The sequence below is a fragment of the Somniosus microcephalus genome, chromosome 3 (assembly GCF_052327205.1).
Source record: "Somniosus microcephalus isolate GS21.2 chromosome 3, FLI_Smic_1.0, whole genome shotgun sequence".
Lineage (NCBI taxonomy): Eukaryota > Metazoa > Chordata > Chondrichthyes > Squaliformes > Somniosidae > Somniosus > Somniosus microcephalus.
The window spans coordinates 341251481-341266455 of NC_140989.1; the positions used below are offsets into that span (position 1 = coordinate 341251481).

General features: G+C 43.3%; 1 protein-coding gene across 2 annotated transcripts in view; it reads right to left on the bottom strand.

Moving 5' to 3' along the window:
- plppr4a (phospholipid phosphatase related 4a) overlaps window positions 1-13504 on the bottom strand; it is an 89714-nt gene extending 76210 nt beyond the window's left edge. The window contains exons 1-2 of one of the 2 annotated variants that reach the window (XM_085983258.1): window positions 13399-13504; window positions 11632-11887 (exon numbers count right to left, since the gene is read on the bottom strand). In XM_085983258.1, coding sequence (XP_085839384.1) covers window positions 11632-11709 — 78 coding nt within the window. In that variant the 5' untranslated portion in view covers window positions 11710-11887; window positions 13399-13504. Of the gene's footprint in view, window positions 1-11631; window positions 12119-13398 lie in introns of those variants that run through there. The other variant, XM_085983259.1, reaches the window with a different exon arrangement.
- Window positions 13505-14975: the final 1471 nt, after the last annotated feature.

Sequence of the window (14975 nt, forward strand, 5' to 3'; positions counted from 1 at the left end):
GCGGGGAGGTTTGCTAGCAATGTTCGGGGGGGTTTAAACTAAAATGGCAGGGGGTTGGGAACCTGAGCAGGGAGACAGAGGAAAGGAAAACAGGGATAAAAGCAAAAGATAGGAAGGAGAAAAACAAAAGTGGCAGTCAGAGAAATCAACGGTTTAAATCAAACGTGGCCACAGTAAATAATAATTCTAATAGGTCTAAGAGCGTTAAAAAAACAAGCCTGAAGGCATTGTGTCTTAATGCGAGGAGCATTTGAAATAAGGTGGATGAATTGGCTGCGCAAATAGAGGTAAAGAAATATGATTTGGTTGGGATTACAGAAACGTGGCTCAAGGATGGCCAAGACTGGGAACTCAACATCCAGGGGTATTCGATATTCAGGAAAGATAGGCAAAAAGGAAAGGGAGGTGGGGTCTGAATTTGGATGATCAGCCATGATCACATTGAATGGCGGAGCAGGCTCAAAGGGCCGAATGGCCTACTCCTGCTCCTATCTTCTATGTTTCTATGTTTCTAAGTGCCGGTTTCCCGCGCTTGCACAGTGCATGCACGAAAGAAGGGGTTCAGAGGTCGAACGCGTGCGCAGGAGAGGCTGCACGTGCGCATCGAACTTACGTTTTTTTTGCAGGTTTCCCCGGGAGGGTAAGTCTCCAGAAGTTAGACATGTAAAAAGCAGTCACAAGGCCTGCTTTTTACAAGGTAGGTGGTGAATTAATTAAAATTAAAACAGTAAGCTTATTTTTAGCCCCATTAGAAAATGTAATTAATTTTTTCAAAAATTTAAATTATTGTTTAAAATAGTTATTTCATGTCATTTATAGTTTATTTTAAAAATGTGATTTTTAAAACATTTATTTGAAGATTTAGTGATGTTTTAGGGCTTGTAGTATTTATAGGTTTGACAGGTCTGTCAAACTTATGAATGAAGCATTCCCTGCTACCATTGGCTCTCCATGGCCCACGTGATCCCAGGGGGCACATCAAACTAACTGCACCCCTGGGATACACAAGCCGGCAGTTGGAGGAGGCCCAGGATCGCAATTCCACAGGGGCCCACAGCTCAACGGCCGGCACGCAAGGTAAGTGCAGGTCGGAGGCTTGCACCCGCGGGAAGCCTTCGACCCAAATTTCTGGGCCAATATTTTTTAAATGGTGAGAAACTTTCAAATGTTGGTGTTCAGAGAGATTTGGGTGTCCTTGTGCAAGAAACACAGAAAGCTAGCATGCAGGTACAGCAAGCAATAAGGAAAGCAAATGGCATGTTGGCCTTTATTGCAAGGGGGTCGGAGTATAAGAGTAAGGAAGTCTTGCTACAAGTGTACAGTGAGACCACACCTAGAGTACTGTGTACAGTTTTAGTCTCCTTACCTAAGGAAGGATATACTTGCCTTGGAGGCGGTGCAACGAAGGTTCACTAAATTGATTCCTCGGATGAGAGGGCTGTCCTCTTATGAGAGAAGTGTGTAGAATGGACCTATGCTCGCTGGAGTTTAGAAGAATGAGAAGTGATCTCATTGAAACATACAAGATTCTGAAGGGGATTGACAGGGTACATGCTGAGAGGTTGTTTCCCCTGACTGGAGTGTCTAGAACTAGGAGACATAGGGCAGGATTTTCATTGGGCCGTGGAGGCGGGATTGGAGGCGTGTGGGGGGTTAAAATCCCGAAATCAGAGGGGCACAAACCCATCCCGCCCCCAACCCGCCTCCATGCCAGTTTCAAAGGAGGTAGGTACCCGACCCGTACTGGGACCCGCCTCCCCGAGGTGGGAAGGGGATTAGTGCCAATTAACTGCCTGTTAACAGGTAGTTAACAGGCAGTTTTTAGCCTAATCCCTATTTTCATTGGTGAAATGTGGGATTTCCAACGGCTCTAAACCACGCCAAGTTAGCGAGGCAGGCCGTCGGGATGACGGGCTTGGAAGGGTCAAGATGTCCGGTGTTCAGGTGAGTAGATTCAAGGCTGAGGTAGATAGATTTTTGGACTCTAGGGCAATTGAGGGATTAGGGGAATTGAGGGATATGGAGGTCGGGTGGGAAAGTGGAGTTGAGTTCGATGATCAGCCATAATCTTATTGAATGGCGGAGCAGGCTCGAGGGGCCGTACGGCCTACTCCTGTTCCTATTTCTTATGTTCAGCCCATATTTAATGTATACATGCTCATTTGTCATTGTTTTCAATGGCAATTGTATCTCTCTTTTTCCCAATGTTATTTCTTGAATCAAGATTACAATTGTGTGCCTTTCCTCCTGACCTGACAATTCTCACGTACAAATACACTGAACAAAATCCCAACTGTGGAGAATTTGTGAAGCCAAAATGAATCCTCTTTAAATCGGAACATTAAAGATGTGATTTGCCATTGTGCAATTAGATGATTTTTAATTTGAGGGTGCAAGTTTAGTATCTTCAAAATGTATTTAGTGTGTCTATTAACTGCTCCTATTAAATCATTAAAATATATAAAGGATTATGGGCTTTGTATAAAATGTACAATTCTTTTAATATATTTATTATGTACCAAACATTTAACTTTGACTGATGTTACAGTTAATCTCTTCTTGACACCAATATAGTTTCCCCCCCCCAATAGAGAATATCAAGAAGCCATACAGCATAATTTCTACATTCAGCTTGTTGTGTTATCCATGTTACATAGCAGAACTGAAAAATATATATAAATATATGTAAAGATATAAGTGAGCTGGGGGTAGACTACCCACACATTGTAATGGAAGATTATGCTGGATAGGGCGAGATGAAGTAGGGTGGGAGGAGGCTCGCGTGGAGCATAAACACTGGCACGGACCAGTTGGGCCAAATGGCCCGTTCCTGCGCTGTAAATTCTATGGCCCAGAAATTCGTGTCCCAACGCGTGAGTACGGATGGAGTACTCACGCGTGGACCCGATGGAAGTGCTGGAATCTTGCATGCACTACGCATACGTGGGAAACCGGCACTTCCCATCCTCTAAACCAAGGGGTCGAACGCGTGCGCGCGGGAGTCTGCGCGTGCGCGTTGAACTTCCTTTTTTTTTACAGGTTTTAACGTGCGGGTAAGTCTGTACATTTTGGAAATGTAAAAAGCAGCCGTAAGGACTTCATTTTCAAAGGTAAGTGGTCAATTATTTAAAATTAAAACATTTTTTCCACAGGTTTTTTACTTTTAAATACTTTAAAGCAAGGTAAGTTTATTTTTAGCCCCGTTTTTTAATAAAATTATTTTTTTCAAAAATTTAAATTTTTGTTTAAAATAGTTATTTAATGTCATTTATAGTTTATTTACAAAGTGTGATGTTTTTTAAAAAATTTATTTGAAGGTAAAGTACAGTTTTACAGCCTCAGCATTTATACGTTTTGACAGGACGATCTGTCAAGACTTATGAATGGAGCATTCCCTGCTCCGATTGGCTGCCTGTTGCTCACGTGATCCCAGGGGACGCATCGCACTAACTACGCCCCTGGGACACGCCAGCATAGCGCGCCAGCCTCTGGGACAGGCCTCGGAGAGGAATTCCACGCAGGCCAAGAGGTCAACTGCCGGCGCGCTAGGTAAGTGTAGGTCGGGGGCTTGCACCCGCGGGAAGCCCCCGACCCGAATTTCTGGGCCTATGTAATTCTCTAACATAAATGATCCACCCACTCAAGTCAAAATTAACCACGTTCTTTTCATGGATCACCCACTCTAACTTGGACAAACGTTGTTTGTCCTACAGCAGTGTAAAAGAGAGAAGTGTAGATTGCTCACTAGGTGCTGCAACATAGAATTCAGAAGCAAAGCTGGATCAGAGCAGTGGGCAAATAGCTGCACAGATGAATCTGGAGATGAAAAAAAACTGATAAAGGAGAACATAAAAAGAAGGAATAGATTTAAGAGACTAGAAGGGATTTTTCTTTAAAGAGAGGGAGGCAGTGACACATACAGACGGGAATGTAAGGAGGACTGGCGAGATTAAAAAATGAGCTGAAAAATGGCGACCATAGCCACTGTTTCAGTTCATGGAGAACAACAGGTTGATGTTGACTGATATAAAATATTCCTTTGTGTTTTTAAGGTAATAATCTAATAATTGCATCATTGCAGAACTTTACAAGTGATCTGATCATCTTCTGGTGTGAGAAATCAGACACTAATGATGCAGAGTGTTGACTTGCAAAAGCAAGAAGGAACTATGCCTGAAATGCAGACGTCTATCTTTAGTTTTTAGACGCTTCCTGAAATGTTGCCTCAGTGTATAGAAGCTACAAGATTTTCTCCCATCAGCAAGTAACATGTGTCCTAATATCACTTCATCAAAAATCAGGTAGTAAAATGCCACTTTTGGTTTTATGATATAACATACAATTTCTGGTTTAAATGACCCTGCTGTCCATTTGAAAGTTTAGTAAGTGATACTTCTTTCTAACCACAGTACACAGGCATATGAACACCTTTAAAAGGGTAAGGTATTGTTATTTTCCTCTATAACTCTACGTATTCACAGACTAGATCTGACAAATGGCCTCCTTTTGTACTGTAAGCTTCTACAGTATTACAAGGATAACAAAGTCTAGTGTGTGATTCAAAGCAATAACACATCACACACCTCGATTCCATTCTCACAGTTTCTCCATCTCCGTCACATCTGTTCTGACGATGCCACCTTTAATACTAGTGCTTCCGATATGTCTTCCTTTTTCCTCAACCGAGGATTTCCCTCTACCGTGGTTGACAGGGCACTCGACTGCATCCATTCCATTTCCCGCACTTCTGCTCTCACCCCTACCCCTTCCCCTCCCTCCCAGAACCATGATAAGGTTCCCCTTGTCCTCAGCTTTCATCCCACCAGCCTCCACATTCAACAGATCATCCTCTGCCATTTCCGCCACCTCCAGCGTGATCCCTCCACCAAACACATCTTCCCCTCCCCTCCCCTTTCAGCATTCTGAAGGGACCGCTCCCTCCGCGACACCCTGGTCCTCTCATCAATCACCCCAACACCCCCTGCCCTTCCCACAGAACCTTCCGTGCAAGCGCAGGAGATGCAACACCTGCCCTTTTACCTCCTCCCTTCCCACTGTACAGGATGTCAAACACTCCTCCCAGGTGAAACAGCGATTTACTTGTACTTCTTGCAATTTAGTATACTGTATTCGCTGCTCACGATGCGGTCTCCTCTACATTGGGGAGACCAAACGCAGACACAGATTGGGTGACCACTTTGCGGAACATCTCCATTCAGTCCGTAAGCGTGACTCCGAGCTTCTGGTCGCCTGTCACTTTAATCCTCCACTCCATTCCCACTGACCTCTCTGTCCTCGGCCACTTACATTGTTCCAATGAAGCTCAATGTAAGCTTGAGGAACAGCACCTCATCTTTCGATTAGGCACTTTACAGCCTCTGGACTCAACATCGAGTTCAACAATTTCAGACCATAACTTCTGTCTGCCCCTATCTTTTCAGATGGCAGCTGTTGCTGATTCTGCTATACCCATTCACCCCTCTTCTAGATCCATCTTTTGTTTCTTTACTTGTCCCATTACCATCTCCTTTTGCTTTGTACAATCATACCTTTTGTCATTTAATCTCTCCTGCCTTCCACCCTATTTGTTCTTTCATCCCCTCCTCCTTTTCCCTGCCTCTGCACTGACGAAAGGTCATCGGCCTGAAACGTTAACTCAGTTTCTCTCTCCACAGATGCTGCCTGACCTAAATATTGCCAGCATTTTCTGTTTTTATTTCAGATTTCCAGCGCCCGCAGTATTTTGCTTTTGTAATAATACATCTTGTGTAGTTCATGACCTCATCTCAACTTCCATGCGTTAATGCTTTGTAACATGCTCTACTGTGTGTTATTCTATGTATATTAAATTAAACTTTGTGTAATATGTTTTAAAACAATATATAAAACGGTCAAGAAATGAACTATTTGTTTAACAATGAAAATTAAAACATCTGGCACAAGCCAACATAAAGTGTTCTCTAGAACTTTCCTTCTGTTTCAAGTTTATTTTTTATTAAATTTTGCTCATGAATTGGTGCGTTTGGATTAATACGAGACAATGTTTAACTTTACAGGAACACAAAGGGCACTAGTGTATGCTGTGCCAGGAGGGGACCTTCAGGCACAAGGGTGACAGTGGGAGGGCCGACATACAGTAAAACCTGATTGCCCCAGATATCACTGAAATTTGTCAGGAGACATACAGCAGTACAGATACGTAGGGCTTCTATTCCCTTTTGAGTTTGGAAGGTTGAGGGGAGATCTAATTGATGTGTTTAAAATGATTAAGGGATTTGATAGGGTAGATACAGAGAAACTAATTCCTCTGGTGGGGGGAATCCAGAACAAGGGGGCATAATCCTAAAATTAGAGCTTGGCCATTTCGCTGTGAAATCAGATTAGCACTTTTTCACACAAAGGGTAGTGGAAATCTGGGAGTCGCTCCCCCAAAAGGTTGTGGATGCTGGGTTAATTGAAATTTTCAAGACTGAGATCAATAGATTTTTGTTGGGTAAGGGTATCAAGGGATATGGAGCAAAGGCGGGTAAATGAAGCTGAGATACAGATCAGCCATGATCTGATTGAATGGCGGAACTGGCTTACGGGGCTGAATGGCCTACTCCTGTTCCTATGTTCCCAGGTTACAGCCACAGAAGGGATTATTGCATTTAATTTATGCCAAGAATTAAAAAGGACACAAAGTTTGACATGGTGATCTAAATTTTAAACAGAATTTTCCCTTTAATCTTCAAGTGAAATGTCAGAATCTCTACACACAAAAGATGTTCAAACCAAGTTAAAGATTTGGAATGAGTTAGGGAGTTATTATACTGCAGATTTAAGCCAATACCTATCAATGGCTGGCAGACCTGACTTATATTTCTAGCTGCATCACTGGAGAGAGAAACAGAGTTAACGTTTCAGGTCGATGACCTTTCGTCAGAACTGGAAAAAGTTAGAGATGTAACAGATTTTAAGCAAGTACAGTGGCAGGGAATGGGGGGGAGGGGAGGAAAGAACAAAAGGGCAGGTCTGTGATAGGGTGGAAGGCAGGAGTGATTAAAAGACAAAAGGGATGATTGTACAAAGGAAAAGGAGATGGTAATGGAACAGGTAAAAAAAAATGAGTCTAGAAGCGGTGTAAATGGGAATGACAGAATCATCAACTGCTGCCAAGTGAAAAAATAGGGGCAGAGGTTATGGTCTGAAATTGTTGAACTCGATGTTGAGTCCAGAAGGCTGTAAAGTGCCTAATCGAAAGATGAGGTGCTGTTCCTCGAGCTTCCGTTGAGCTTCATTGGAACAATGTAAGTGGCCGAGGACAGAGAGGTCAGAGTGGGAATGGAGTGGAGGATTAAAGTAACAGGCGACTGGAAGCTCGGGGTCCCACTCACTTCAAAAAGTGCTTCATTGGCTGTAAAGTGCTTTGGGACATCCGGTGGTCGTGAAAGGCGCTATATAAATGCAAGTCTATCTTTCTATTGTCATTTAATCACTCCTGCCTTCCACCCTATCACAGGCCGTCCCTTTTGTTCTTTCCTCCTCTCCCCATTTCCCTGCCTCTGTACTTGCTTAAAATCTGTTACATCTCTAACTTTTTCCAGTTCTGACGAAAGGCCATCGACCTGAAACGCTAACTGTTTTTCTCTCTCCACAGATGCTGCCGGACCTGCTGAGTATTTCCAGCATTTTCTGTTTTCAGTTCAGATTGCCAGCATCCGCAGTATTTTGCTTTTATTTTTCTGGCTCCGGTGTTAATCTCTGGTCAGGAAACAATGGAATGCGGCATCCATCTTCAGACTTCCACTCAAATCAGATACTAATTAAAGTTTAATATCCCACCCTGTTGGTTCTTTGCTAACTTTAAACACGTTCAAATTGAACACTTAAAAGTTCTCAGATGAAATGTGAACATTTTAGACTTGGATTGGCGCATCTGCAGTTATACTGCAGCAGGTGTGAAGCTGAAGTGGTGTGAGCTTACCCCCTAGAAGTGGTCTCACACCTGATTGAAAGTGGTTTCAGGGTATGCATCAACACAAAATACAATTTTGGCAATATAATTCAGAAGTCTACCTGTAGGAGGCTGCCACACACTGGTTTCCGTCTCCCAAAATGTGTTGCATAAATTCTAAGTGTGCTTCAGGTGATTTGACACTCGAATTACACTACACAATTTACGATGATGAGAATCCATAACTGGTTTGCTTCAATGCTAATTCTGTATTTATAACAGTGGTTGGGTAGAAAAAAAATATATATATAAGCATTGCATTTCTGTGTTCTATACAACATATATATAGAACTTATAGGATTGTCTTGTTACTTTTATTGAGGTCAGAATAGTGGAAAATCTGTCTACGGAGAGGCTTATCAGTGCATTTACACTGTAGCTACTGGTCTGAGATAGTTCAGTATCCAGCTTGGTAGAACTGCATTTACATTGACTGCTTACTGCTTGGTAGGAACGGGAGTGGTCTTGTCCAGGAGAGAGCTGTGTACCTGCTTGTATATAAATGTGGGCAGTGCTCTCTCCCAGCAGTTACAAATGGAAATATTTATAAAGTGGGAGGAGAACATCCGAGTTCACAAAATATTATCATTGTGTGTGTGTGTGTGTGCGGGGGTCCACTGGAGCCTTTGAGCATGTTGTAAAAGCAGGTTTGACACTGCACTGGATTGACAGTCTATGCAGTATCAAACCGAAGCAGAGCGAGACAAGGATGGAGTCTCCCGTCGAGTCAACGGATGAGTCTCAGTTGTTGTGGGTGCACTGATGGGAGAAAAGCCCATTTCCTCAACGCACATATTGCATTGGAAATCCGATGAGGCGGGTAGATGAGTTGCCTTGCATGCCATGCGCTTGGCGGCCAAATCTTACAACCTCACAGCCTCAATTCATTCCAACTGACCCGGTAGACGTGATACCACCATGGTCTGCTGGTGACCGTGTCTTCCCAGGTACTGGGCTTTTTTCAAAGAGGCCAATATTGTGCACCTCCGCAAGTGTAAAGGTGATCGCTCACGCTGTGATAGCCACCGTGGAATTATGCTTCTATTGCCGGCAGGTAAAAATCCTTGCGTGCATCGCACTCTGCCAACCGTATGAACAACCAGTGGAAAAAATTCTCCCAGGAACATCCAATATGATTTTCTCAGCCCGTCACATCCGCGAAAAGTGTAGAGCGCCAGAACCCCTCCAGTGGGGCTCACTGTAGTTCATTCAGAAATTAGGTTAGGCTCTGACTCTAAATTTACACTGCTAAATTTAGCATTGGCAAAGCTGAAATTGCTTTGCAATGACACTAAACGGATGAGACGTTAAACCGAGGCCCCGCCTGCTCTCTCGGGTGGACGTAAAAGATCCCATGGCACTATTTCGAAGAGGAGTCGGGGAGTTATCCCCGGTGTCCTGGCCAATATTTATCCCTCAACCAACATCACTAATACAGATTATCTGGTCATTATCACATTGCTGTTTGTGGGACCTTGATGTGCGCAAATTGGCTGCCACGTTTCCCACATTACAACAGTGACTACACTTCAAAAGTACTTCATGTAAAGCACTTTGAGACGTCCAGTGGTCGTGAAAAGTGCTATGTAAATGCAAGTCTTTCTTTCTTTAAGTACAATAACATGGAAATGAATTGGCTCACATCGTACTGTAAAATTGGAAGTGAAATAATAGGATATCAAATATTATACTAGGGTATTACTGCTGTTACTTTGGAGCTATATGCTAATGTAAAATATTCAGCAAATAGTACTTAATATTAAGAAATAATGACACGGGGGACATGTGCGCTGGGAGTTCAGGAATAGAAGAGAAAACTGAAAAACTGGTTCAGCTCCTTTGCAGAAAAATTCTAACAGCAAGAATTTCTTTGTCCTACTTCTGTCAGGTACTAATCTACAGTAACTCTGTGATGGCAAGGTATCATAAGCCAAGCTACACAGAGAAGGAAAGAGGTTATGTTGCTAATCTGTTGTTTTAATAGATGGCAAAAGACAAGCGCGTTCTTCTAAATGGAATGGGATAATTATAGTGCTCCTGTTTGAGCCTGTGGCATCCTTGGTTCTCGTCACACAGGGACTACTAATGCACGCACACAATGCATCTTTTACAAGGATGGCCCAGAAACTACTGGAGCGACACATCTCATAGTGTGCAATGTGAATTAGATTTTTTTACCTCGCCCTTCAGATTGTATTTTTTTTGCATCTAAAAGTGCTAGAAATTCGAATTGATAATGGCATGGCAAGGTCAACTGTGCATCTGGGACCTTCTGAACATCGGGTCCAATGGTCTATCTCCACAACTAATGAAATTTAAGAATAAAGAAAGAAACTGAGCGAACAACAGAGCAGGAAATAGAACGAATTAGGTCGAATTAGATATAGAAAGAGAAATAAAGTGAGAGGAAGAAAGAGAGTGGATGAATAGAAAGAGAAAAAAGCAACAGAAAGGAAAAGAAAAAACATTTTAAAATGTAAAATTGAAAAGAATTCCAACAACAATTTACTACCTGCGGGTGTGATACTCCACAGTTTCAATTGTTCCCTTTCAGGGCCTCCAAGCTTGCGTGGCATGTCAGGACCAGAAATCACATCATTAACAGGTTCCTTACGACATGAGATATCAGCCTTAAATAGTTGCGGTGAGATTCATTTGTATTAACGGCGTAAATCCAGCAATTTCATGACACAACATTGGGGAGCCTCACGGCAAGATGGTAATTTTTGGGGGTTTTGGCGTGGCTAACGGCGCAAATCGTCCAGCAATTTGTGGCGAATCAGATCTTACATCATATCTCTTCCTCACCACAAATTGCTGGGATTTTTTTTTACGCACTAATAATGGCGGGCACCGTGAACTCGCCATCATCTTTCCAGCAATCTCTGGGCCATTATGGGTTCATTGTGTACATCTGTTGCTAATTCTACCCCATTCTATTATTCACAATATGAAATATAAGCAATTTATTCCAGGCTTCCTCCCCACATCCCACAAGGGTTCCTATTGCTTTCCAGTGTCTTCTCCACTGAATGATTTGGAGGGGCAGCTAGTTTTATTATATTTTGCAGCATGTGGTGAATGACAAAAAAAAACTAACCAGGAACGGTGCTATTCCAATGTCTGTGAATTATAAAAAGGGAAAATAGCACTGTGTTGTGTGGCAGCTTTTACTAGTCAGTCAGTCATTCAATGTGCAAATTGTAATCCTGCGCGTTTTTCACAATTTTTATTCAATAAATCTACTAATTGCATAATTTGCGTGAACAACTGGAACGAGAACGCTTGGAATATTGCACCAGATGTACCTTTACTGGAGGCTCGACCACTTTGGATCGATGCCTGCTTGATGAATACACTTTACGTTGCTGCTGCTGTCGACGTGATTCCCATGCCCGATTGTCTAATGTTAAGAATAAATGGTCGTATCTTGGCTTTACCATGAGGATGTTTCGGAGAGAGAACCCCTCCCCCGAAGACAGCGATCCCTGAAAATGACACGGGCTGGGAATTTCACTATTTGGAAGTTCCAGTGTTGGGAATCTCGGCAGCGGTGTGACTGAGCAACACCGTTAGCTCCAGTGGGTCTTACCTGCCTGCGGCTGCCCGCGATTGCAAATCCGGCGTCCACTTACCTCCACGAAATAAAAGCAAGGCAGCAGAGTAACGCTGTCTTTCGTTAGCCTCCCTTTCTGCCTCTCCTTAGAAGACATGTCGGATCTTCAGCTCTTTTCCCCCACACACACGCGCCGCCGATTGGTCCAATCGATTGGTCCAAGTTCTGCTCTCGTCTGCAGAACGTCGCTGGCTCGCCGCTTACATTCCCGAGCGTTGCCTGTGGATCAATCAAACTCGCTCTTTCCCCGCAAACCAAGTGCCCGTATATTCAGGCTGTGCAGAAACAGGGGAGGGGGTGGAGGGGAGAGGAAGAGAAAATAAATAGCAGGTCGCAGCAGAGATAAAGCAGTGTGGTCAAAGGGGACTGTCTGCACATTGCCACATTTCTATTACTTGTCCTGTTTCTGCCTATCGGTGACTGCCGTGTCCCCCTGCAGCGTTAATATGCTCCAATTATTTAAACCTGCATATTAAATCCCAGAGTTTGGTACACAGGGACGGCGCGTCACTAAACGGCTCAGTAGCGGTGGCATATTACTACTGTGAGAGGTTTTAAAGGCACACACACACACACGCCTCACACCACCAGATATCAAGGATACAGGACTGTTGGAGAGAGTCAAGTTGTTTCAACAACAAAAATAACAAGAACGTGCATTAATATAGCACCTTTGAACGTCCCAAGGCGCTTCACTGGAGCGATTATCAGACAACATTTGGCTCTTTTCATTAGCCCGGGAGGTGGCCACGCATCTCAACACATCATCAATAAAGTCAGGTAGATAAAAAAACAAACAGATGAACCGGGTTTAACCGCGGGCACCACGTCCCTTCAACTAATTCGGCCCCACATGTTGTCAGCTCTTCCCCTTTCAAGTGTGTTTTGATACAATAAGTGCTCTCGCTGGGCAATCCGTACATTTTAAATCAAGCGCTTTCAAGATACATCATATATATACTTTATTACACCCAATTAATAGATGTCAAACTCAAGTTTTCGGGCCCACGCGGGTTTCTTTTTCGTGTAGTTAATATCACTCACACGATATCTATTTTTAACACTTTCGTGACACACATGGGCTCCAGTGAAAGCAGTATAAAAAGGAGCAACTCAATTGTTTCAGCGAATATATAGAACATTGGCGTCCAGTAATCATATATTGCAAATATTTAATGCTGCCATGCCTCTATTATTGTTCATATATATATTTATCTTGGATCCCATCCTTAGCGGGTCAGTTTATAATGCAACATGGTCACCTTCTAAAGTTTGGCAATAGTTCGATTTCTGGCTGGGGCAAACTACACGCAAGCGAAACATAGTCTGTCCGACTGCCCTTCCGGACAAAACATCCTTCACGGTTTTGTTTACAACAACGCTTCACGTCTTTTCAAAGGTGTGAGAAGTTTAAATAAACACACCAAAGCCATGCCAGCGCTAGTTCCAGGAACGGGGCTCAGTTCCCCTGGTCTCTGTGTCTAGCGTTCTTGACGATTCCCTTTTGTCCGGTGCCTCAGCCGAAATCCGTACTGGTGTCTTTGGAAAGTCTGGACATTCCACCTAACAAAGCGACCCGAGGAAGAGCCCTCACCCCTTGTCTTCATGCACCTTGACTTAGGTATAGACTTACTGAAACCAACCCGCCCTTTTCCAGATTTGGAAAGACGCACCACTTTATGGAGCTGTTACCCCCATCAGCTTAACAACCGAAAAGCTTAAATTTGTTCAAAAGCAAAACAGAAGCGAATCAACATTCTAGGAACACGTTCATAAAAGGACTTACATCACGACTTGCGGCGGAACGGAGTAAGACGTTCTTTGGGTGCATAAATCATAAAGCTTCATATACCCGACTCCCAACTACGATGAGACGTGTTAATGTTGGGAGATAGTCTGTCTTTTTAAAGTCCCAGTACACACGCTTTGAAAACCACATGCCCCCACCCCACCCATTTTTGCACGTGTCAAAGTCTGCAAATAGATCACGCACTATTTTTGAAGCACTTCGAGTATATACCATTGGTTATGGTCAGTGAGACCCAGAAGGTAAAAAAAAAGCAGGTTAGTTCCTGTGAGAGCGAGTTATTATTATCCTTATACACTGGCTCACCACACCAAACATGCACACTTGGTTTTCTGTGAGTGAATAGTGTTCGCTCTGGTCTAGTCGTTAAATTATTCCTAACTACAAATTATTCGTGGCGTGTTGTTGGACATCATATTTACAGGTAACGATTTAGATCACAAAGCACTGGAAACGCCTTTCAGTGAAAGTGAGCGAGGGAAAGCCTAACGTTAATGATGTCAGCATTTTCTTATCGATGGCTTTATGTTATCGCTTGTTCCCGAGGGGTGGGCTTTTAATTCATTTTTAAGACTTTTAAGAATATGGTTCTCCAAAGTCTGAAGCTCCGGCCCAGTTCTCCATCGACGGGGAGGTAATACCTTTCCCATTAGGAAATGTGATGGTGTTTTGTAGTTTATGAAGATTTAATACTAATTCAATATCGAGATTTTTGGGTGGGGAAAGACATGTTTTCCTCCTCAGGAAGTGAATGTCTGCAGATGTGAGCTAAGGGAAGGCGGTGTGACTATTTTAAGCAGTGTTGTATATGAATCCCTCCGGGCATTGTACAGTACTTCGTTTTGATACGGCGTTGCCACGTTTTACGTATTCACACCCACCGTCCCAGCGGCTGCTTATGTCCCTCAACTTCCTGTTGTCTTTATTTACTTTAGTATTTCTAGTTCTTTTGAGTACTGCCCGAAGAAGCTAATCGAAGCTTCCAAATGTTAGGTTACCTCGAATGTTGCGCGGTACCCCGCTCTCTATATTGTTATAAATAAATGAATTTTATACTACAGAAAGGTTACCCTGTTGGCTGCTGCACTTAAGAACATAAGAACATAAGAAATAGGAGCAGGAGTAGGCCAATCGGCCCCTCGAGCCTGCTCCACCATTCAATAAGATCATGGCTGATCTGATCCTAACCGCCAATCTACTATCACAGAACCATCTCCTGAATCTAACAGAATTAGACACACGAAATAGGAGCAGGATCAGGCTACACGGCCCCTGGGCCCGCTCCGCTACCCACAGGGCCATGACCGATCCGAACCTAGACTCATGTCCAAATTCCTGCCCGCTCCCCGTAACCCTTAATTCCCTTTACTTCTAGGAAACTGTCTATTTCTGTTTTAAATTTACGTAATGATGTAGCTTCTACAGCTTTTTGGGGCAGCATATTCCATGGACCTACCACCCTCTGAGTGAAGTAGTTCCTCCTCATCTCAGTTTTGAAAGAGCAGCCCCTTATTCTAAGACTATGCCTTAAGACAATTCTTGTCAAGCACACGGTG